This window comes from Piliocolobus tephrosceles, chromosome 6 (genome assembly GCF_002776525.5).
Source record: "Piliocolobus tephrosceles isolate RC106 chromosome 6, ASM277652v3, whole genome shotgun sequence".
Taxonomy (NCBI): Eukaryota; Metazoa; Chordata; class Mammalia; order Primates; family Cercopithecidae; genus Piliocolobus; species Piliocolobus tephrosceles.
Genome location: NC_045439.1, coordinates 12,329,893 through 12,355,797, shown reverse-complemented (window position 1 = coordinate 12,355,797; position 25,905 = coordinate 12,329,893). Strand labels below are relative to the sequence as shown.

At 44.2% G+C, this 25,905-nt stretch overlaps 1 protein-coding gene across 2 annotated transcripts in view; it reads left to right on the top strand.

Annotated features, from left to right (window-relative positions):
• Positions 1-25,905, top strand: part of LOC111538255 (interferon alpha-inducible protein 27, mitochondrial-like) — a 49,999-nt gene that overhangs the window by 2,288 nt on the left and 21,806 nt on the right. The window contains exons 2-5 of one of the 2 annotated variants that reach the window (XM_023205544.2): positions 503-684; positions 23,386-23,452; positions 24,370-24,531; positions 25,035-25,280. In XM_023205544.2, the coding sequence (XP_023061312.1) occupies positions 23,415-23,452; positions 24,370-24,531; positions 25,035-25,134 (300 nt within the window). In that variant the 5' untranslated portion in view covers positions 503-684; positions 23,386-23,414 and the 3' untranslated portion in view covers positions 25,135-25,280. Of the gene's footprint in view, positions 1-502; positions 685-23,385; positions 23,453-24,369; positions 24,532-25,034; positions 25,281-25,905 lie in introns of those variants that run through there. The other variant, XM_023205540.2, reaches the window with a different exon arrangement.

Sequence of the window (25,905 nt, the reverse complement as noted above, 5' to 3'; positions counted from 1 at the left end):
TGGCAGAGGGGGACATAGTCAAAATGTTAATAATTGGTGAATTCTTGGTGCTAGAGTAAGGGTACGTGAGTGTTCATTGTACTATTCTTTCAACTTTTTTGAGATTTAAAACTTTTCAAAATAAAGAGTTGAGTAAGTTGTTTTGATTTAAAATTATGAATTAAAAAAGAAATTGGTTTAAGCCAGGTATGGTGGCACATCCCTGTAGTCCCAGCCATCTAGGAGGCTGAAGAGGGAGGATCGCTTGGGCTCTGGAATATGAGTCCAGCATGGGCAACATAGCAAGACATCATCTTTAAAAAAAGAAAAAGAAAGAAGGAAAGAAATAGAGTCCATTTTCATTTTTAAAAATGGGGGAGGGGGAGATGCCAACCAAGAGCAAAATGATGGCAAAGGTTCCTTTATAGTAGTGGGAACATAGGTATTTTTTTCCTTCTTCTCAATATTCTAATTTTAAAAAATAGTTAAAATGAACTATTTTAACGTTATTCTTCTTTTACAGATGAGAAAACAGACGCAGGACGATTAATTTGCCAGAGTCATACAGCTAATGTTACAGAGCTCAGACCTGACTCGGAGCTCCATAACGTTAACGAAGTGCAGTGGCTCACACCTGTAATTCCAGCACTTTGGGAGGCCCAGGCGGGTAGATCGCTTGAGCTCAGGAGTTCAAGATCAGCCAAGGTGACATGGTGAAACCCCATCTCTACAAAAAATACAAAAATTAACTGGGCTTGGTGGCATACACCCTTAGTCCCAGCTACTTAAGGAGCTGAAGTGGGAGGATAGCTTGACCCCAGGTCGAGGCTGCAGTGAGCCATGTTCATGCTGCTGTGGGATAATTAAGGAATCAGAGAGACCGAGGGGTTGAGGAGGAATTATTTAATTATTTAGGTGCGCTAACCCAGTCAGATTAACATCCAAAGGACTGAGCCCTGAACAAAGAGTCAAGCAACCTTTTAAGCATTTCGTGGGGTGGGGGGAGATTTGTACAGGCGAAAGCATATTACAGAAGCGAGAAACAGAGACAGCTATTCAGTTGAGACCTGCATTACATTATTTTTTACTTCTCAAGGAACAACATGTTTTACGACTTGAGATTATCTGTTTAGTGACCTTGCAGCTGCACAGCTAGAGAAACAGAGTCTTCACAATGCCTGGGAAAGGGAGAGATAAGACTCACTAGCCTCAGAAAGAAAAACAGGCGGTTAATTTTAAAGGACTCCAGCCCTTTCTCTTCCTCGGGGGGAATTGGGTTTTCTTACATACAACTGAGTTTTTGCTTACACAGTTTTTAATTTCTTTTAACTCCTGTTCCATTTCCCCCCTTTGGTGTTTTTTATAACAAAGGTGTTAATAGAAAGCACTACTATTTGCCACCTCTTCACATTGCTGAGCTGCTGCTTCTCCTGGTAGCGGCTAATATTTGGTTAATGCCATGAAATTTGTGGTAGTGTGCCGCGTTAATCCTGCATCTATAGTGGAGTGAATACTCCTAATAAACAGGGGTAAAAAGCAAGGGAGGATGAGGCAGATGTCAAGAATAAACCTACCAATGAGGGTTTTGAATCCTCCAAAGGTTGAGAACCATCTTCTAAACAAGGAATCCGGAGACCATCCGGACCAAGCCTGAACTGGAACATGGGCATTCTAGCTGTGATTATGCTTTTTTTATTTTTTTTATAAACTGGATATCCTAAGAGTTCCCCTTGCTTCAGAGGAATTGAAAAGAGGGATGGCTTGATTGTTTCTAACACACATGCCCTTGTCCATTTAGCCGGCAGTTGCTGATATGCCCATGCTCCACAGATTCAGTATAGGCCAGAGGGCGCTTTCCAAGCATTTGGAGCCTCCAGCTGATACCAAGAGTGGCTTAGAGTAGAGAATCGAGAGAAAGGGTTTGGATCTGCTAAGTAGGAGTCTTCTGAGTGTTTCTCCATAGAGTTTTGTTTTAGTCTCATCATAATACTGTTGCCCTAGACAGGTTGTTTGTCCTGCTGCCTCTGTGAAAGCCTTTCCCCAATGGGCGATACAGTATTTTCCAATTATGGAGATTTTTAACAACCAGACACTGGCTGAGGCTGTTGGTTTACTGGCAGGGTTAGGTGAAGTGAAGTTATCTTGTGGCATTAATTTCTTAGCCCCCCATGGTCACTGGTCCTTTATATTAGTTCTTCCACATACATAGCATGAGGAAATTTCTAAGCTGCCAGCTAGGTTTTCAGCTAGTTGAGCAAATAAGTTTTTGGTTGATGGGAAAGCTCAGGCACTGACTGATCAAAATGCTTGTAGAATGACTTATGGACTCGGAATTGCGGGGTTGGACACAGTTGCTTCCTTCTAGTCTTTTTGACAATTAGTAGTGGAACTCCAAGGCCTGCTCCTTGTCTATCAACTCGTAGTAGTGATGTCTATCCTGTACACCAAAAAGGTAGCTCTGGCTTTAAGATAGTAACATTTAGAGGATTGCATGTTCTTGTCTTACAGTTTGGTTTGGTTGACATACTACTTTGCAGAGCAGTCCTTCCTGAATATAAATATTGGAGCTGTGTTAGCGTTGACCACTGAATGTTACAGTCTGGGCATCCGATTTGTGGTTCTCCATACAGATGTTTAGGGCTGTCCCTGCTAAACCTGTCTTGTGTTAAACTATTGCAGACTGTTTCTGGTTGTATGTGTAGGTTTTTAACTTGGTTCCTGTACATTTATAGTAAGTACGGTACAGTAGAGTTTTGACTACAGTATTCCTTACCCAGGTAGTATGTACACAGTGTGGACATCTTTCTAAAGAATTCTCACTTTCTAGCATAGGCAGAAATGGTAACAACATCAGTGTATGTAGTAGAAACATGCTTATATTATACTACACAGGGCGTGCAAACCTCCCTCTGGGCATACACATTTGCACCATTTGCAATGATAACAACAGAACAATCAGTATTGAGAGAATTGTAACTAGGCATATAAATTGTATTCACATTTACTTATCCGGAGATGGTCCTCTTAGCTTCGGTTGTGCGTTGACTAGTCAGCTTCCAGGATGTGACTAGAGCAGAGCTTGCAGGATCCTCAAGCTTCAGCCATGCGTAGACTGACCAGCCTCCAGTGTGGTCAGAGCAGGGCAATTGTCCTTCTTACCGGTAGTTGGGTTTTGCCGTAGGACTATTCAGATGGCGTGATCTGGGTCTTGTTGGTTAATCCACTGGTTATTGTCGGGAATCACTGCTGCCACTGGTTTCAGCTGGCTATGGTGAATCTAAGGTGTGACACCTGAAACTTTAACAGCAGTGGAAGTAGACATAATTACAATATGAGGCCTATCGTGTGTGGGTCCTAGAGTGGTTGGATTCCATTTTTTATCTTAAACAAAATCCTTAGGGTTGAAAGGGTGTACTGGGTCTATTAGACTTACAGGCATTTTTCTATACCTAGCCATGCATTTTTACATAGCCATACTTAAAATCTGCATTTGCCTTCTTAAAGTTAGTTCCTCTAGTTTACAGAGATTACCTTTAATCTGTCTTATGATGGGGGAAGGTGGCTGGTCTAATAAAATCTCACAGGGCGAATACCCAGTTTGTTTGGTGGAGGTGCACCTGATTCAGAGGAGGACCATGGGCAAGACCTGATCCTACCTTTGATGAGTTTCTTGACACAATTTTTTAGTAGCTGTTTGAGTATCCAGTTCCTCCGTTCCACCTTCCCTGAACTCTGTGGTCTGTAGGCTGTGTGCAGTTTCCATTTGATCTTTAAAAGTTGAGTCAGCTGTTGTACAACTTCTGCCACAAATGCCCCAAATCTTGGTATGATATCTTTTAGTAGCACCTTTGTCACCTCTCGTGCCTTTGCAGTTCTGGTGGGGAAGGCCTCAACCCACCCCGAGTAGGTGCAAACAAACACTAGCATATACCGGTGACCTCCTGCTCGAGGCAACTCAGTAAAGTCTATAAGCAGGTTCTCATAAGGCACAGCTCCCACTTCCTGTATTCCTGGGGGTCGAGTAGGTCCTTGTCTTGGATTATTCTGGGTACAGGATAGACATTGTTCATAAATAGCACGGGTGATGGCAGAGAGCCATGGCACATAGAAATGCTAACCTATCAAAGTTTCTAGGGCCGTCCTCCCAATGTGTGTTCCTTGATGGATCTGCTTCACAAACCTTGGGGCTATTCTTTCTGGGACAGCTAGCCTCCCATCAGAGAACAACCACCATCCGTATTTAATATATTTTTCTGTTTCCTGACCAAACCAAGCTTTTTTGCTTGAAGAGTAATTGGGTACCTCTGAGAAAGAAGGCTCTATAAGGAGAGGTATTGCTAGTGTTCTTTCTTCAGGTCAAGCCTTGCACATTACTGCCTGCCAAGCCTCTCGGTCTGCCTTTTTGTTGCTCTGTGCCTCATAGCTTTTCCCGATTTGGTGTCCTTTGCAATGGATGACAGCCACCTTCTCTGGAGCCCATGTGGCTTCTAATAATTGCAAAATTTCCTCTCTTTTTTTTTTTTTTTTTTCCTTTAGTAGTGAAAAGTCTTCTCTCTTTGTATATTGCCCCAAGGGTGTGCAGGGTTGCAAAAGCATATCTTGAATCAGTATATATGTTTACTTTCTTCCTCTTGGCCAATAACAGTGCTCTGGTTAATGCTATTAATTCAGCCTTTTGAGTGGAAGTCCCAGAAGGTAAGGCTTGAGCCTCGACTATCGAGTGTTGGGTCACTACTGCATACCCTGCCTATCACACCCCATCTGTTATGAAACTGCTACCATCAGTATTCAACATTTGGGCTCTCCAAGGGGTTGTCTCTGAGATCTTCCCGGCTCGAGAACACTTCGTCCCCCGTATTTATGCAACAATGGGGAAGGTGCTGTCAGCAGTGAGGCAACCTACCGTCCTTCCAATCGGGTTCTTCCACAGGCAGCAGGGTAGTTGAGTTCAAGTTATTTACAGTCTCCAGTGTTGTCTGGGGATTTTCACACAGAAGCCCTTGATACTTTAGCATTCTAGAGTTGGACAGCGGTCGATGTCCTCTTTGCTCCATTAAGGTGACTACAGCATGTGGCACCCAAACTATTAACTTCTGACCTAGGGCTAGCTTGTTGGCATCTTCTCTAAGGATTGCAGTAGCTGCCAACGCCCTGAGGCGGTGGGGCCAACCTAAGGCCACCAAGTCCAGTCGTTTGGATAAATATGCTACCAGCCGATACCAAGAGCCCAACAACTGAGTTAAGACTTTGACTGCCGCCATTCCCTTTCATTTATCCACATACAAAAAGAAGGGCTTTTTACATCTGGCAACCCTAGCACCGGGACTTGGATGAGGGCTTCCTTTATATCTTTGAAGGCCTTTTCCTGTTCCTTTTCCCATAGGAGAGGCTCTCTTTCTTTTCCTTTGGGAGCCTCATATAAGGGCCTTGCTGTAAGGAAGAAGTTTGGAATCCAGATTTGGTAGAATCCAGATTTGGCCGAATCCCGCTACACGTAGAAATTCCCTGATGTGCCGCCTTGTAACTGGGGTGGGCAGTGCACATGCAGCCTCCTTGCGTGCACTTCTGAGCCTGCCCTGGCCTGTATTCACCATTTGGCTTGCACACAGACAGCAGGGGAGTATTCCAGGAGGACTTGGATTTCACTATAATCCTATATTCATGGAGTCGATTTAAATGTTTTGTTATGCCATCAGTTGCCTCTCCGGGTAGGGGGTATTGATGGACTTGTACTAGGGCAGCATGAGGGTTAAGCTCTGCTACCACCAGGGGTCTGTTTGCAGCAAGTCCAGGAGCGTTGTCCTCAGCCTATACACCTGGTACCTTGAAAAGCATTCCCCACATGTTGTGTAGGTCCGGCTCTGGCAGCCTCCTGGTACACAATTCATAGAGCTGCCATTCCTCAGTTCTTGAGACTGAGTCAATACGATTGCCTTAGACCTTCCAAACTACAGTGTCATATTCCCTTTAGGTGTAAAGGAAATTTGTGCAGTTTCTGGAGTAAGTCTTTCCCTAACAAAGGCACTGGACAATTTGGCATGTATACAGACTCATGCTGCACTTCTTGTCCCCCAATAACACATCTCCTGGATTTGCAAAAAGGTCTCTTTGGCCCCTGTAGCCCATATGATGGTAGCATAGTTCTTTGTGTGTGTGTGGGGGGGGGGGGCTAATTGGGTGAGTTACCACAGAGAAATCAGCACCAGTATCCACCAAAAAATCCATTAATCGGCCCCCTACTTCCATAGAGACTATAGGCTCCCCAGGGCCTAAAAGGATGGATCCCTGTCTGTCTCAGTTCTCCAAATTCTCGCACCCCGGTAAGCCGCTCAGATCAGGGTCTGCCTTTGAAGCACCACAACTAGCAACTGAACACTGCACTCGGTTGTTAAACCATTGACCATTCTCCTTATTCTTATGGCATTTATCCTTCTAATGTCCTTTCCTTTTGCACTGTGCACATTAGTCTCTGTCTAGCCTCAGCCAGCTTTCAAACTCCTGTCCAGACTAGCCTTTTCCACGACTGTGTTCACGCCTGCGTCCATGCCCCCTTGCAAAGCCAGCTTCTCTTCCTGTAAGGGCTGCTGCTAGTAAATTTCTCTGTGGTAACTCACCCAGTTAGTGCCCCCCCCCCCCCCCACACACACACACAAAGAACTGTGTGGGCTACAGGGACCAAAGAAAAGAGACCTTTTTGCAAATCCAGGAGATGCGTTATTGGGGGACAAGAAGTGCAACGTGAGTTTCTGTATATGCCAAATTGTCCTTTCTTAAGCCTCCGATCAGCTTTCTTCTTTGCCTCCTTGTGGGCGGCAAACCACCCAGGTGCCGAGGCAAGAGATCGAGGGCACGAGCTGTTCCAGTATAATAAAATATATAAAATAAGAATAGTTATACTAGGTACAGATAATAGATATGATTACATATGAATATCACTAATCATTAGTTTGTAGCAATTACTCTTTATTCCAATATTATAATAATCCTTGCTCTACAAATAACCTAGGAAAAACCAGGCCATACAAAGATAGGAGCTGAGGGGACATAGTGAGAAGTGATCAGAAGACAAGAGTGCGAGCCTTCTGTTATGCCCGGGCAGGGCCACCAGAGGGCTCCTTGGTCTAGCGGTACGGTAACGCCAGCGTGTGGGAAGATGCCCGTTGCCAAGCTGACTGTGGTCTAGCCGTAGCGTCAGTGTCAAGGAAAAACACCTGCTACTTAGCAGACCGGGAGAGGGAGTCTCCCTTTCCCCGGAGGAGTTCAGAGAAGACTCTACCCCTCCACCTCCTGTGGCCCGTGCGCAGTTGTCCAGAGGCCTAACCGTCTCCCTGTGATGCTGTGCTTCAGTGGTCACGCTCCTAGTCTGCCTTCGTGTTCCGTCCTGTACACCTGGCTCTGCCTTTTAGATAACAGTAGCAAATCAGTGAAAGTACTAAAAGTCTCTGATATGCAGAAATAATGGTGTAGGCTGTGTCCTCTCTCTCTCTCTCTCTCTCTGTCTCTCCGCCTTGGCTGCCAAATCAGGAAGGGCCCCCTGTCCAGTGGATACATGACTCATGTGACCTTGTCAATCACTGGAAATAACTCACACTCCTTACCCTGCACCTTTTCCTTGTATCCAATAAATATCAGCGCAGCCTGGCATTTGGGGCCACTACCGGTCTCCGTGTCTTGGTGGTAGTGGCCCCCGGGCCCAGCTGTCTTTTCTTTCATCTCTTTGTCTTGTGTCTTTATTCGTATAATCTTTCGTCTCTGCACCCAGGGAGAAAACCCACCAACCCTGTGGGGCTAGACCCTGCACCTCCTGATCTCAGTTAATGTATACCTTGGTAGCCACTTTAGTAAGCTGAGTAGCATTCATGCCTACGGAACTTCTAACTTCTGCGGTTGATGCCTGATATCTCCTTGGGCCTGTCTTATAAATGCTGTATCCACCATGCACTGATTTTCAGCAGCCTTAGGATTAAACCGAGTGTACAACGAAAATGCCTCACGAAGTCTTTCTTAAAACTCGTTGGTGCTTTTTTCTGCACCCTGGAGCACCTCTGAGATTTTTTCATATTGGTTGCCTTTTTCTTTTACCATCCTTTAGCCTTTGTAGAAGTGCTTCTCAGCACTTTTGTAGGTGCTGAAGCTGGACTGCATCATCTGGGTCCTAGTGGGGGCCCTCTTATCCTCTTACGAGGCATAAGCATAACTTGGGCAGGGCTAGACCTGAGACGGCCTGCCTGACTTCTCCAGCCTTTCAGTTTAACTTCCCGGAGCTCTGATTTCTGCTTCTCGGGTGAGTCTGGGAGCCTGTATCTCTTTGAACTTAACTCCTTAGGGGCAGTTAGCCTTGGTAAAGGGGGGTAGATTGGAATATAGCAAGGAGGGATCTCTGTTCCCTTCTGTGGTTCTTGCCTGGCGCATGGTGAGCTCAGTTGACCTTAGCAATTCGTTTTGTCATGACACCTTTCCTTCTAAGCATACACATACCTTTCATATAGTATAAATATGAAAAGGTGACAAGTTGGGGGAAAAAACATTTCGGCAAAATGTCCCACAGTGTTAAGTAGTTGTTTTAAGGTGATAGAATTGAGTGTAATTTTTTCTTTTCAATATTTCAATTTTAATATGATTATTTTAATTATATATATTGTATGGAGGTATAATTAATGTACAATAAAACGCGGAGTGCAGCTTTTCAGTTCAATCAACTTTAATATTTCCATTTCATCATGTAAGTAATGCACAAAACAAGATAAAGAACATTTCCATCACCTCAGAAAATTCATTCATCCCCATTTCCAGTTAGTTTTTATCCCTGCCCAGAACACGATTATATTTTAATTTAAAAATTAATTGGCAACTATTTCTTAAATGGGAACCATTTTGGTATTTTCATTTATTGTAAAAGTGACTTATGCCTGAGGCATTGTAATTCATCTAGCACCAAAAAACACACATATGTATAAGCATTCTACATGGGTGATATAGTTTGGATATTTTTCCCCACCCAAATCTCATAGTTGAATTGTAATCCCCAATGCTGGAGTTGGGGCCTGGTGGGAGGTGTTTGGATCATGGGGGCAGATACCTCATGAATGGCTTGGGCCATCCCCTTCGTAATAAGTGAGCTTTCACTCTGAGTTCATGTGAGATCTGGTGGTTTAAAAGTGTGTGGCGACTCCCCCCAACTCTCTCTGACTCTTGCTTTCACCATCTCATGTGCCTGCCCGCCTCCCACCTTCTGCCATGATTGTAAGCTTCCTGAGGCCTACCTGGAAGCTGAGCAGATGCCAGCACCATGCTTCTTATAAAGCCTGCAGAACTGTGAGCCAATTAAACCTCTTTTTTAAATAAATTACCCAGTCTCAGATATTTCTTTATAGCAATACAAGAATGGCCTAATATAATGAGGTCTTCCTTTACCACTGTTTTGTAAGTTGCCTCTTTCACTCAACAATACCTAATGAACCATTCCCCATGGCCAAAAAATATAAATCTATAACCAGGGATGGATCCAGGCTATTTAGGAACCTGAAATTTACATAATTGGTCGAGCAGACAGCTGAAAAAAGAGAGTTATAATAGAAAATACCAGTAACACTACTATGTCACCGCAAACCAGGGGAAGTATGGCAGAGGGAAGCCAGATTGGAAAGCAATTACAAGACAACAGCCCTAATCAATTACTCTCAGAAGAACTTACTTTTGCAAGTAATAATAATAACAACAACAAAAATGTGACCAATGGCTAGAGCTGCTCTTAGGGTTTTGGAAGGAGCCAGTGTAAGGGAGGGTCCCTGAACTCAGGCTTCTTTTGCTTTGAGGTAAACCCATTTCTGCTTCTATCATCAGTGGCTACATAAAATTATTTACATAGGGGTATAAAATTTTATTTCTTCAATTTTTGTTACTTCACACTTTTGCTGTGTCAACCTGAGTAACAAACAGAGAAAAGCCCTGACATTTATTGGAGAATACGGCATTGCAGTGGGAAAATTCATCCCACAGTAAACTATGTACATATTCAAGGATGTAAAGGAAGACAAAGGTTTTTAAAGGAAAAATGAAGACAATTATGTAATTGTTTTGAAGCCAGATTGGAAAACTATTAAAAGACAACAGCCTGAATCATTTACTCTTAGAAGAACTTACTTTTACAAATAATAATAACAACATGTTTGGCTATAAGAATTAATAGCAAGGGTGACAACAGTCTGAGGTTGGGCAGGTAGTTTCTGGGCAGATGTGCTCACTGAAGTATTTTTTGTGTAAGGTTGTGATGCCCTTTGTGCACGATTGTAATTTTTGCAGATGATCGTTTTGTTCTCAGGCATACAAAAGCGTGAAAACCCTCTCTTCATGGATTTCCCTAGCTCTATTTGTCAGAGTTTGGGTGTCTTTTTTTAAAAACACAAGCAACTCCATTTTGACTCTGACTGCTTCAAAAACACTGTGATCATCATGTGCAGATATTTGTGCACATCTCTGATTCTTTTCTTGTGATGAATTCCAAGAAGTAAAATTTCTAAACCAAATAAGCTTTCACTACATGCTGTCAAATTGCTGACCAGAAAGTATGGGTTAGAACACGCCATACCAAGCAGTGAATGAGGATCACTATTCCTTGCCTCATTGCAAACACTGCGTGTTGCAGCTATTTGCTTCCTGAAGCAGATCATAAGGATGCAGTCACTCAGCTCTGTTTCGTGCTCTGCTGTGAACCCTCAAGGACAGAAAGCTGATGACTCTACTCCCCTGGCTTCCCCATACACCAGTTCTGCAAATGACCTGAATTGTGCCAAGCTGACTCCCCTGTGCTAGGATGTGAAGGTGGAAGGGACACAGGGGCTGTGCTTCTGCTTCTACTGCCAAGCATTGTAGTAAGGACTTGGTTTTCTGCAGTAGCAGAAGCAGAGTCCCAGGATCCATTTCTTACCTTACTATGTGAGATGCAGAAGGTGAGGTATCATTTTACTGGCATAGATGCCCCAGAGCCAACAGGTGTGGCAGTGACTTCCCGATATCCCAGTTTCATGATCATGGCACTGGCTGAAGCATTCTTGGTGGCCCACTTCTAGCGTGGGGCCATTCCTGGAACATCAGCCTAGACCCTTCTCCTCCAATCCTGGAACAATCTTATAGTCACCTAATTCCCTGTGTCAAAACCCACTCTGCTTAAGTTGGCCGGAGTGACTTCTGTTATCTGCAGCTGAACTCTGACTAATAGATGCATGTGACACACATACAAAATGTCACCTCCTTTAAATAAATCTTTTTCTATTAGTAAGATTGACCATCTTTTTAAGTGTCTATTAGTCATGTGTAATTCAGTCTTGGGGAACTGTCTTTTCTAGTATTTGGAGCTCCTTGTTAAAGGCAGTTCCTTTTCAAAATTGATTCATAAGAAAAACTCTCTTTGAGTTGGGGATACTAATCGTGCAAAGGTATTATTTTGTTTTGTTTGTTTTCCCCTCAGTAGGTCACTTGTCTCTTAAACTTCATGATAAATCCATTTATCGTGAAGTCCCAAGAGGGACTTTGTTCATGGTGTTTTTTTGTTTGTTTTGGTGATTTTGTTATTTTTATTTTTAGAGACAGGGTTTTCCTCTGTTGGCTAGGCTGGAGTGCAGTGGTTGGGTCATGTCTCACTGCAGCTGTTACGGGATAGATCCATATCCCAAGAGAAGGTTCTTGGATATCACTCAAGAAAGAATTTGAGGTGAATCCATAAAGCAAGAGCAAGTTCATTAACAAAGTAATGGAATAAAAGAATGGCTATTCCGTAGCAGCTTGAGCTGCTTGAATGATAATACTTATAGTTATCTCTTGATTACATGCTAAACAAGCGGTGGATTATTCATGAGTTTTCGAGGAAAGGGGTGGGCAGTTCCTGGAACTGAGAGTTCCTCCCCCTTTCAGACCATATAGGGTAACTTCCTGATGTTGCCATGGCATTTATAAATGGTCATGGTGCTGCTGGGAGTGTCTTTTAGCATGCTAATACATTATAATTAGTATATAATGAGCAGTGAGGACGACCAGAGGTCAGTCTCATCAACATCTTGGTTTTTGTGGGTTTGGGCTGTCTTCTTTACTGCATGCTATTTTATCAGCAAGGTCTTTGTGAACTGTATCTTGTGCCTATCTCCTAGCTCATCCTGTGACTAAGAATGCACAACCTCCTGGGAATGCAGCCTAGTAGGTCTGAGCCTTATTTTACCCAGCTCTTATTCAAGATGGAATTACTCTGGTTCAAATGCTTCTGACATATTACCCCCCTCCTTTTTACGAGGGAACCCTTAATCCTAAGGGTTGTAGAAGTATGTAGATCCATCTTCTGCAACTTCTTCAGACTGAATAGGGGCGATGATATTCCTGCCTAACTATTAGGATCTCTTGTATTCAGGGTAGAGTGCAGCTCAGTCAGAAAGTGTCAGTATGGCAAGGACCATTCATAACTCTTGAGTTCTGACAAAAGGTGATATCTGGAAGATTAGTAAGTGTTCAATTTAAGAAAACATTGAGTAAGCTTATGCTACATTTCTATACAAAGAGTATACCAGCAACATATTCCACAACAGTAAAGTAAAATAAGCAAAATTATCCTAAGTAAACTAAATAAGACGGCTTTCCAGGAACTGGGCAATTGTTGGAACCAAGCTGATATGGGGATCTCTAGCCAATTCCAATATGTGCCCAGAATTAGAATATTGATCCAGATTTTTACATTACCCATCCCTCTTGTTTCTTCTGAGCTGCAGCCAGAGATCACTGATTGGTTCACAGGAATAAGCAGGGTCAGTCTAAATTGCAGAAAAAAAACTCAAAAACAACTAATGAGACTAGAATTTAATAACAGGTGTACCATCGTTTTTGAAACGTAATTTTTCTGTCTCCAGTCCTCATTTTAATTTAAAACAAATCATAATTATGACAGATTTGGTTTATTATACCTGGCCTGATTATTTGCATAAAGTGCAGCAAGAATGATTATTTTTCACATAGACTTTTAAAATTGGCTTTGGTGGAACATGGTTCCATAAAAAGAATCTCAGATAAGACATTTTTAAAGCTGAGGCCAGCCATGGGTTGGTAGCAGATACCTATGAGTTTGGGTAAATTCCTCTCCTTAAGAGATTTCAGGATAACTTGGGGCTCTTGGGCCTGTCAGAAAGTGACCTTCTTTGGTCAGGAATCCTGTACAGTGACTGTGTAGGCAAGGTATGAGGCTAGTTTTCCCAAGGGGCTTTTATTGTCTCTATAAGTCAAGTTTGATTCCTTAAAGGAAAGCATCTCATTACAGTCAAAGCCTTGGTAAAATAACCAGTGTCTCCAATTGTGTCCATGCAGATAACTGTATTGCCATAAATTAAGAATATGCAGTTTCCAAATTCTGGAGAAATCAGGTAGAGAGAAGCAAATATACTCCAAATTTTGATCACAGGGGTATGCTTTACTCAATTATCAAAAGTTGTAAATAGCTCAAAATAAAAGGTTTTTTTGGCTCTGTAAAAGAACAGCAAAAAGTCTAAAAGATTGGTTCAGACTTCTATTAGTTTAGTTCATGCAGTTAATTCCTGTTCTGTTTGATGCTCATGAACATTTCAGCTCTCTGGGAGAGTCCTGAAAGATTTTCTCTATTCTAATGTCACAATGTCCAAAGTTATCAGAAACCTGCATTCAAGAGCATCTGTCAAAGTCCTATAGCTGATTAAGGGTCACCTTTTAAAGAGGATCAAAACAAGATAACAATTGCCTGTGGATGACAAAAAGTTTTAGGACAGCCGCTATTATAGCCACAATTGGCTAGGAATTGTGGTTACTTCTATGGCATACAACAATTTTGCATAACAATTATAACTATTAATAGCATATACTAAGTCATATCATGATTATAGGAGTTTCCCATAATTTTAGAACATATACCAATAACTTAGTTATACCAATACAGCCCGAGGAAAGCCACTCAACCATTTCATATTTAACCATGCTTCCTATATGATTTTTATACCAAATAAGCCAAATAAGTCATTTTTGGACTTCAGGAGACCTAATACCTAAAAGATTAATTAGGAGGTCAGAAGAAGACATAATTTATAATTTGATTTTGGGAATTTTGTGAAAGATCAAAGATTTAAAACATTTGATATTATAAAATCAAATCCCAGGTCACCATAAGTCATTAGCCAAAACAGTAACTCAAACTTTTTTAAAAGACAAAACCTTTACTCATTAATAGAGGGAAGATTTAGCTTTCCAGACAATCTGTCTCTTTCCTTTCCCTTCTTTTGTCTACAGTTTATTCAAAAGGCAAACAAAATCTTTTTCTTTTTTTTAATATAACATGAAAATCAGCTGGGTGCGGTGGCTCACACATGTAATCCCAGCACTTTGGGAGGCTGAGGCAAGTGGATCTCCTCAGGTCAGAAGTTTGAGACCAGCCTGACCAACATAGTGAAACCCCGTCTCTACTAACAATACAAAAAAATTAGCCAGGTGTGATGGCGAGCGCCTGTAATCCCAGCTACTCAGGAGGCTGAAGCAGGAGAATCACTCGAACCCGGGCAGCAGAGGTTGCAGTGAGCCGAGATTGCACCACTGCACTCCAGCCTGGGTAACCGAGTGAGACTGTGTCTCAAAAAAAAAAAAAAAAAAAAAAAAGAAAATCTTGTTTAAGAGAGAAAGTCAGATTTCACCCTTTGCATTAGTATACTATTGATGTCAAACTCAATTCTTAATAAAACCTGCTGGGTGTAGTGGCTCACGTCTGTAACCCCAGCACTTTGGGAGGCCGAGGCAGGCGGATCATGAGGTCGAGTTCGAGACCAGCCTGATCAACATGGTGAAACCTCGTCTCTACTAAAAATACAAAAATTAGCCAGGGGCGGTGGCGCACACTTATAATCCCAGCTACTCAGGAGGCTATGGCAGGAGAATTGCTTGAACCCAGGAGGCAGAGGTTACAGTGAGCCGAGATTGCACCACTGCACTCCAGCCTGGGTGACAGAGCGAGACTCCGTCTCAAAACAAAACAAAACAAAAACAAACAAACAAACAAAACCTTATAGACCAATCAATCAGTTTGACTATAAGGCAAGATTCTCATAAACCTTTTACAAATTTTTGCTAAAGAGAAGATCAGTGCTCTAAGAAAAACCTTGTTGTGCTTTTATTCCAATGTTCAATTTACTGAAAAACTGAAGAATACCTGATATGGTTTAGCTGTGTTCCCACCCACATCTCATGTTGAATTGTAGCTCCCATAATTCCCATGTGTTGTGGGAAGGACCCAGTGGGAGATAATTGAATCATGGGAGTGATTTCCCCCATACTGTTCTCGTGGAAGTGAGTAAGTCTCACAAGATCTGATGGTTTCATGAGGGGTTTCCCTTTCCACTTGACTTTTCATTTGCTCTTTGCCTGCCACCATGTAAGATGTACCTTTGCCTTCCACCATCATTGTGAGACCTCCTCAGTCACATGGAACTCTGAGTCCATTAAACCTCTTTTTCCTTTTTTTTTTTTTTTTGAAACGGAGTCTTGCTCTATCACCAGGCTGGAGTGCAGTGGTGCAGTCTTGGCTCACTGCAACCTCCGCCTCCTGGGTTCAAGCAGTTCTCCTGCCCCAGCCTCCCAAGTAGCTGGGACTACAGGCACACACCACCATACCCAGCTAACTTTTGTGTTTTTAGTAGAGATGGGGTTTCACCATGTTGGCCAGGATGGTCTTGATCTCTTGACCTTATGATCCTCCCACCTCAGCCTCCCAAAGTACTGGGATTACAGGCGTGAGCCACCGCCCCCGGCCCTCTTTTTCTTTATAAATTACCCAGTCTTGGGTATGTCTTTATCAGCAGCATGAGAATGGACTAAAATGATAGATACCCTGTTCACTTTAGCCAATATGTTCACACAGAATATTTTTTACAAGATTAATCTTCCACAAACCTTTCACAATTTGCTCAAACTTTCAGCTTTTTCCTATATAACTTAAAACAATCCTTTAATTCTTTAATTTAGGGAAAAAAAATTCCATATTCCCATGCCTTCTTATAACCTTTTATCAAAAACACATTTTACTTTCCTTACGTACCTTGCATGTAAAACTGTTTTTCCAGTGGTCTCAAGAACATGTTATACTGTTAACTCTTAGGAACTTTTTAATTTTTGGTGAAAAACCTGGTAAGTAAGGGTCAGATACAAAAAAGTTCTTCTTCAAAAGTTTGGCTTGTTCAGCATCCTTGTTCTTTGTTCCCTACCTCCAAGGCCAGACTAACTTCCTTATCCTTCATGCCTCCCTGTCTTGGTTCCAGTAAACAACTTACCCATCAGTCCTTATCTACAAAGCCCACATCTGATACCCACTCTATAAATTACCCCTCCCGTTGCAATGGCTCTTCCCACTAAAACTGCCCTTCCTGCCATTGTAACTACATTCCTGTACCTTTCAAGCTAGCCAATCGGGTTCAGCTTAGATTGTGCGGTCCAACTCTCCAGCCAATGGAAGCAGGACACAGTAGCAGGGACAAGCTGCGTTAGGAATAAAAACCCCCCTTCCCTCCTTTGTTCCGTGTCCTCTCATGGCTACCAGACCTGCGAGCAACACCCCTTCTGCAAAAGTAACTTTGCTTTGCTGAGAAATCTTTTGTTCAAGTGCTTGTTTTCTTTGTGACCCCGAGCTTTACTTCCAACAGTAAGCAGTTTTAATTATGTACTAGGTATGGAGCCTAGGACTCTAGACAGAAGTGCATATAGGGTCTGACTTCAGCATAGCCAGGGCACATGGCTAACTCCACCAAATGTCCCAAGGCCCTACCTAGAATCAAATGGCTCCAAAGTAGGTAAGTGAAAATTTTTCAAAAATCAAAGAAGCAGTTTATGACCTTAAAGTGTTTAGCAAACCTAATATCTGACCTGCCTAATTTAGACTAAATGTCTATTTTGTAGACATTCTTATTTTACCAATAATCTTTAAAACTACCTTTATTTCCCAAAGATTACTTAAGTCACGTGAACTAAGAGGCCTTACATTTTTACTTTTCTGACAACATATTTTATTTAAGTCAATTAATCAGACCTTTTTCATATAAACATTACACATGCAACACATATAAATACACAGACAGACAGAAGAAGATCCAGTAGTTGTAAGGTTTTTTATTGCCAGTTTCTTAATTGGATTATGGGCTTCTGGGTCCTGTTGCTTTGATAGCAGAAACTAAGAGAAAGTACTGCCACGTGATTACAAGGTTGAGCTCCCAAGGACATAAAACAAAATGAGGGGGAAACCTCATCCAGTTTTTTTGTTTGTTTGTTTCAGGGACCTCCCACCAGGAGTTAATGTTGGGCCTCTGAGCTCAAGCTAAGCCACCATATCCCCAGTGACCTGCACATATACATCCAGATAGCCTGAAGCAACTGAAGATCTGCAGAAGTGAAAAGAGCCTTAACTGATGACATTCCACCATTGTGATTTGTTTCTGCCCCACCCTAACTGATCAGTGTACTTTGTAATCTCCCCCATCCTTAAGAAGTTTCTTTATAATTCTCCTTGAGAATGTACTTTGTGAGATCCACCCCCTACCCCCAAAACATTGCTCTTAACTCCACCGCCTATCCCAAAACCTATAAGAACTAATGATAATCCCACCACCCTTTGCTGAATCTTTTTTCGGATTCAGCCCGCCTGCACCCAGGTGAAATAAACAGCCATGTTGCTCACACAAAGCCCGTTTGGTGGGCTCTTCACATGGATGCGTGAGACAGTTTCAACATGTGATCTCTGGACAAGATGATCGCCCTGAGTACTAGAAAACATAGGAAAGGGAAAGGAAAGAAAAAGAAAAAAAGCATTGCCTGCGGCAGGGCAGAGAAGATGAAGAGCTCAGGGAGGCCAGAGAAAGACCCACCCATTGCAGCAACACTGACTCAAAAATTCAGGCGGCCCCTTGTCATCCTGAAGGGATCAGCTCTCAAGTTTCCCCCTTTAGGACGAAAAAAGCTCCCCATGTCCCATGATCCTTTACATGCTTAATCCTGCCATCCACATCCATCAGCAAAGAGTGCAAGGCAAATTAACCCAAAGAGAATAGCAATTAATACCTCATAGTGCCAAATCCATTTTTAACCAAGAGAGACTTTACTGAGAGGGATCTCTGACTCCCTCAATCTTAGGAAGGATTCTAACCTTCCTAAATTGGGCCTCAAACCCAAGTTTGGTCAAGCATCCTTGCCTTTCATTAAGAGGGGTCTTTAACCCTCTCTGTCTTAGGAGAGACTCTAACTCCCCTAAGTTGGGCTTCTAACCCAATCTCATCCTTTACCCAGGTAAAATGTACCTCACCACTTACCCAAAGTCAGCCAATTGGTATTGCAGTCTATTTCCTTTGGGTCAGGGGTCTCCTCAATATCGTCCTTCCGTGGTTCACCAGGAGTATATTACTGGAAAGGGGTCCCAATCAGACTCCAAGAGAGGGTGCTTGGACCTCCACAAGGAAGACTTCAAGCCATATCCAGAGTGAAGTGAGAGCAAAGCAGCAGCTTGGGCTGCTTGACTGATAATACTTATAGTTATATATTGATTATATGCTAAACAAGGGGTGGCTTATTCATGAGTTTTCTGGGAAAGGGGTGGGCAATTCCTAAAGTAATGGAGATCACTTCCATCACCATCTAGGTTTGGGTGGATTTGGGCTGGCTTCTTCACATCAGATCTTTTGCTGAATTATTTGGGAGTGTTGTTCCAAAACTAAACAGGACTGGGGTTGGGGTGTGGGGCATATTTTCTCTCCTTTCCTTGTCTTGCACAAGGGACACAGCCTCATTTCCAGGACATTAGAGGGTAGCCCATGCAGAGGGCCTTTCCCACCCTGATTCTGCCACTTCTTTAATTTTCTGTATTCCTTTCTCCGCAGACTTCACACTGAGACTCTCACTTCCCTCTTTTTTCTCTTCATTCATTCTTTCATTCAAAACACATTTCCAAGCTCCTGAGCACTGACCCAAGAGAAAAAGATAGACACATCCTCGTTTCATGAAATTTATTCCAGTAAGGGAAAAGGACAGAAACAAGCAATTGCAAAAAAACAGTAGTACATATCTACTAAGTCCCTGTTTGTCACCAAACTAAGGCACATCAAGGTTAATTAATTTGCCCCAAGGACACAGCTCTAAGGATTTCAACCAGGGCCACTGGTCAGAGATCATGCTGTTGGCCACCAATCCATGCTCACTTCCTGCTTACCACAAATATAGAAGTAGGGCTCCATGCCATTTGTCAGCTAGCGTAGAATGTTTCATACTGTAAATCTTCTGTGTGGGGTGGAGGGATGTGTTGGAATTAGATCTTCCTGAAGAAGGCCAGCCCATCCTTACATTATTAGCAGGCAAGGGTCAGATGTAATTAGCACCAAGCCTTGGTTAATTTGTCTTTCAGAGTATGAGACTGACTCACTGGCTAATTTGACATTTGGAGTTGGATATCCAATGGTGGGGTTACTTGTCTGGAATCGGACTCCTCAACAACCTCACCACACTCGGGACTGCGGAGACTGCTCTGTGCTCTCAAGCAACGACTGCCCTAAGGTGGGCAGGGGCCTGGGAAGTGGAGGAGAGGAGGGAGCAACGGGAACTCCATATACAGCATTTTTCTTTGCCTCCATCCAGGGCTGCTTTCACCATGATCAGTGGTGAGTGTCCGCTTGGGAAGGGGCTCAAGCCCATCCTTACCCTGAGCCTTTGAGAGCAACCGGCTTGGTCCCAACATATGCTTCCCTCAAGGCCTAAGGAGATCTGGGCTGGGTAGGGGCACAGTAGATATGGGACAGAGATAGAATGTTACAGGAGAACAGAACCATGGAGATTAGAGACCCACACAAGGTCATTAACTTTAAAAGCTGTGGTCCGTGCAGATTTGGGGGCATTCTGAAAGTAGCCCATAAACCGCTATAGGACAGAAGGCAGGGCTCTGAACTACCATGTGTCACCTATCAGGCACAACACTTTTGGTTTTACACGCTCTGTTTCTGGGAAGGATAGTGATGGCCATAGGTCTGTGCACCTAGTGCCTCCACGTTGCCACTGAGATGTCAGCTACAGTCATAGGAAATGGGGAAGGAGTGGCCACAGATGCCCTCCTGTAGGAATCTCAGTCCACCAGCTTCATCCCACCCCTGCCACACCGCTTGGCTCAACCTTCTAAATTGTCAGTATGAAGGCACATGTCCCTGATGGAGTCTGTACTGTACCCACATTGTCAGAAAAGGGGCACAGTGTACGATAGGAGATAAGGGACTGCGCTTCTGGTACCTGGGCCTCAGTTGGTTTGTTTCAAAATGCAGCAGTAGGATTAGGTCACTCTCCGGGGTCCCCAGCGCTAGGTTATATCTGACTGGGTGGCACAGGTTCATGCTGGCCTCATGCTCTTCACAGAGGTCTCCTGGCTCAGGCTCCTGGCTCCAGCAGGTACAGGCTCAGGCCCGCCTATTTCCAGAGTCCACTGCCTGTGCCCTGCCTGTTGGCCCCAGCGCTCTCACAGCCTGAGTTAAGTTTCATTTCTCTGGGTGCTCCTCCCTTGCTGTCCCAGGGCCCAATCAATAATGCCCTTCTCCCCAACACACCCTTGCTGGGCCTTCCCACCTCTACAGTGGGGCCAGCTGGGGCAGGACAGCAGAGACAATCCTTGTTTGTTGTTTTTAATTTGGATAAAATACACATAAAATTTACCATCTTGATAATTTTTAATGGTACAATTCAGTAAAATTATGTACGTATACATTGTGCAGCCATCACTGCCATCCATTTCCAGAACTCTTAATCTTGTAAAATTGAAACTCTGTACCCCTTAAACAACAACTCCCCATTCCATACTCTCCCCAGCCCCTGGCAACCACCATTCTACTTTCTGTCTCCATGGATATATCTGTTCCAGGTACCTTATATCATTGGGATCATACAGCATTTGTCTTTTTGTGACAAACGTATTTCACTTAGCAGAATGTCTTCCAGGTGTATCCTTGCTATAGAATATGTCAGAATTTCCTTTCTTGCGAAGGCTGAATAATTGTGTATATTATATTTTGTTTATTCATTTTTCTATTGATGGATGCTTGAGTTGCTTCCATCTCTTAGCTATTGTGAATAATGCTGCTATGAACATGGGTGTATAAATATCCCTTCAAGACTGTGCTTTCCATTACTTAGGGCATTTATCCAAAAGTGGGTGTATGGGATTATAGAATTCTATTTTTAATTTTTTGACAAACTGTCATATTGTTTTTCATAGCAGCTGTACCATTTTACATTTCCACCAACAGTGCACAAGGGTTGCAATTTCTCTACATCCTTCCCAACACGTGTTGCTTTCAGATTTTTTGGTTGTAGCCCTCCTAATGTATGTAAGTTGATTTTGATTTTCATTTCTCTAATGATGAATGATGTTAACCATCTTTTCATATGCTTGTTGGCTATTTGTATATCTTCTTTGAGAAATATCTATTTGAGTGTTTTTGCCCATTTTTAATTGAGTTTTGTTGTTGTTGTTGAGTTGTAGTTCTGGATATTAACTTCTTATCAGATAAATGATTTATAGATATTTTCTCCGGTGTCCTTTGATGCACAAAGGCACACTTAAAAAAAATTTAGAGACAAGATCTCACTCTGTTGCCCAGGCTAGAGTGCAGTGTCATGATCATAGCTCACTGCAGCCTAGATTCCTAGGCTCAAGCAATACTCCAGTTTCAGCCTCACAAGTAGCTGGGACTGCAGGTATATGTGACAGCACTTGGCTGATTTTTAGAGAATTTTTTAGAGATGAGGGTCTTGCTATGTCGCCCAGGCTGGTCTGGAACTCCTGACCTCAAGTGATCGTCTTGTCGTAGCCTCCCAAGTAACTGGGATTACAGGTGCCAGCCACCATTCTGAGCCTTAGGCATACTCTTTATCCATACATCTTTTTATGAAATACTCAGTGTCTACTTGATCTCCGGTTTGGGCCTAGCATTAAGGGAGGCAGCAATGAATGACTCCTGACTCATGTTAGTCAGTTTTACATTTCTATAAAGGAATACCTGAAGCCGGGTAATTTATAAAGAAAAGAGGTTTATTGGGCATGGTTCTGTAGGTTTTACAAGCATTGCACCAACATCTGCTCAGCTTCTGGTAAGGCCTCAGGAAGCTTTTATTAATGGCAGAAATTGAGGGGGGAGCAAGTGTGTCATATGGCAAGAGAGGGAGCAGGAGTCAACCAGCTCTTGCATGAACACACAGAGTGAGAATTCATTCATTACCATGGGGAGGGCACCAAGCCACAATGAGGGAGTTTCCCCCATGACCCAAGCACCTCCCACCAGGCTCCACCCACCACCATTGAAGATCACATTTCAACATGAGATTTGGAGGGGACAAACATCCAAACTATAGCAGTCCTTGACTTTAGAGAGCTCTGAATCCAGCAGAGGAGACAGAGAACAATATTGCATTATGGGAAATTCTGTGGCAGAAGGAATATAGTGGACTCACATTTGAGAGCATAGGTGGGGGTGTGGTTGGTCAAGCGAGACTGGGAATGTGTGATCAGGGAAGTCTTCCTGGAGAATATATAAGCTGGTGAGGTCCTGAAAATTTTCCTGGATCTGGCATGCAAAGGATCAGAGGCCTAAAAGAGCAGGGAATGACTTCTATTTGTCCCCCAGGAGAGAAGCATAGCTGGATATTGGCAGCAATAAGTTTAGGGAGAGGCAGAAGCCAGTTCATGGAGGACTTGCTTATCCTATGGGCCATACAAGGCTGTTGAGGGGTTTTAAGCAGATGGATAGGTCAACACCATGACTTTTCCCTGTACCACAGCAGCCAATAGATACGTCTCCATTCAGTGTTTTATATTCCTGATGCTTGGGTTGCTTCCATCTCTTAGCTATTGTGAATAATGCTGCTACGAACAAGGGTGTATAAATATCTCTTCAAGACTATGCTTTCAGCCGGGCGTGGTGGCTCACACCTGTAATACCAGTACTTTGGGAGGCCAAGGTGGGTGGATCATGAGGTCAGGGGTTTGAGACCAGCTTGACCAACATGGTGAAACCCCATCTCTACTAAAAACACAAAAATTATCCGGGCGTGGTCACACATGTCTGTAATCCCAGCTACTCAGGACCTGAGGCAGGAGAATCGCTTGAACCTGGGAGGCAGAGGTTGCAGTGAGCAGAGATCGCACCACTGTACTGCAGCCTGGGTGATGGATGGAGACTCTGTCTCAAAAAAAAAAAAAAAAAAAAAGAAAGAAAGAAATACCCTCAATACTTAGGGTATTTACCCAAAAGTGAGTTGATGGGATTATATGATAATTCTATTTTTAATGTTTTTATAGTCCCAGGAGGGATGCAGAGTCCTTTATTAATGCAGCCTTGTCCAAACCAGATCCTGAATAAAGTCAAAACTCAACCAACATGTGGAAGTCCAAGAACCTGAGTGGAGACTCACCGAGGTGAAGGGGCCAACCATGGGAACGGAGAGTGGATGGGGCTCAGGTGGACATTGCACATAATTCTGGGGGCTGCTGGTCCTTCTGAGGTGAGCTGCTCTCAGCTTCCACCAAGTACAAACCATGCAACCCCAGATGAGTCATTTGAGCAGAGTCAGAGCCTGGGATTCCTCCCCATCTAAAGCGGGGCCCATGGTATCCTTGGGGACTTTTGCAGGGAGTATGTCAGCTGAGCTGTGTCTCATTCCTCAAAATTATTTGACAAACGCTGGTAGCCCATCCACTGAGTCAGAAGCTTTTGAGCTACTATAAAGCAATGTCCTTCAATGCAATGGCCAAAACTAAAGAAAATCGTAATGTTTCTCTGTCACCTGCACCACATTTCAAGTGCTAAACGTGGCTACCCTAGTAGACAGTACAGAAAACAAATGTAGCTATGATTGCAGATGGCACTGCTGTGGAGATTTTGGGGAGCCCTAGAGGACCCCCGCATGCTGCTGCAGGGCCCTCAGGGCCTCCATCCCCTCACCTCTCTGGAAAAGCAGCTCTGATATTGTCTTCTGTCAACTCTGTGCTTGGAGAGATTATATTTTCCTTGCCAAAAGGGAAAGTGTGAAGACTGCTGTTTGCTTCAATGGATTTATTTTACATTAGGGGAACAGAGGCACAGGGAGGGCCAGTGAGCCCTCGATGGTGTCTGTGAAACAGGCATAAACAAGCCTGGGATTCAGGTTCTCCTGGGAGCCAGTCCACTGGCCGCTTTCCACGTTGACTGCCCTTGTTTTGGGATCCCATACCTGCTCTGAGTCTTCCAGAGAGCACAGCAGACCCCTCCTCCTCCTCATCGCCACAGGAAGATGTCAGGGAGGTCTGGGGGACTCTGTCCCATGGGGCCAACCCCAAATCTCCACTTCCCGCAGTTGTGGCTGTGGGGACTGTGCCCGTGGAGCTCGGTGCTGTGGGCTTCACCTCAGTAGGAATCGCCGCATCCTTCATAGCAGCCAAAATGACATCTACAGTGGCCACTGCCAACGGGGGCGGAGTTGCCACAGGCAGTCTGTTGGCTACTCTGCAGTCAGTGGGTGAGTGTTCTGGACAGGATGACCAGAGCCAGGAGATGATCCAGCCCTGAGGCTGAACCCCAGGGAGGCCTCTTCTCTCCCTGTAGGTCTGTGATCCTCTGCCTCCTGGGCCCTTTGTCTTTCTCTCACTGTCCCCTCTTCTGGTTGGAGGTGGGACCAGGGGTGCAGCCTCGGCGATCTGTGTTCCTGGTGAACCCTACAAAACCCAGGCATGTCCCTCCCCTCTCTGGGCCTTTGCAAGACAAGGAGCCTGCCATTTCTCAGAGGGCCTACCCTGTTGCTGGGATTCCTCACCAGAGTTATTGCCTCCTCTCCGGCCACTGGCCTGCAGCAGCCCCTCCCAAAGCAGAAATCCTAGGGTTTTAGGAAGCAGAGGTGGGGAACAGGGTTGGGCTGCCTGGGCCTCAGGCCTCTGGAGGGACCCAGGGTCTCTGGCCCCCAACCCCCTGTTAGGAGCTGCTACCCCTCCCTGTGCCCCGTGCTCACCCTCTCTTCTCCCACAGAGGCAACTGGACTCTCCGTGACATCCAAAGTTATCGTGGGCTCTGCTGGGACAGCTCTTGGGGCCTGGCTGGGTTCACCCCCTTCCACACCCCCAGCTGAACACCGCACTGAGGCAGGGAGGTGGCTCTCTTGGTGGCGATGACTCTCCTGGGCCTCTGGATGGCAGTCTTCCAAAGGACAAGTCCCCTAGTCCCAAAATTCTTCAAGGAAGCATGAAAAATAAAGATGCTGGTGATCTTCTGCTAGTGTCAGTTCTCTGTTCTTGTGGTCAGGATAGGGTACATCTCTGCTGCAGGAGTGCTGAACAGGGAGGGACTGTTGTTGCTGAGCACGGGATGTCCGTGACCAGAGCCAGGTCTGGCCCCAGGCTTTCCACTCACTCTGTGGTCCTGAGCAGGTCACGTCTGCCCTTTGAGCCTCAGTTCGCTGCTCTTCAGATGGGAGTCAGGCAGAGTCAGCATTATAGGATGGTGTGGCTCTTGGGTCATTGCTTGAGCCATTGACCCTCGATTACAAAGCTCTTTGTCCTCACGCATGACTGATCCCTTCCTTTCCCCCCTAGGACTCAGCATGTGTCTGTATGGTTACTCTAGATGTTCAGCAACACTGCATTTGCCTGGCCTGTGAGCCTTCTCCATGCAGGTAGAGAAGTTTCATTCCTTCAGGGAGCTCCGTCCCTCTCAGCACAGAGCCCAAGCTCCTCAGTCCCCAGGTGGACTGAGCAGAGCCTGTGAGGATGGGCAACGGGCTGGGGCTCCTGAGAAGCAGGCCAATGCAGAACATCCATTTCCAGAGACCTACTATGTGCCTGGCCCCAGATCAGGTGCCAGCTGTCCTAGGCACACTGACCTGGCATCTACCACCCGGCAC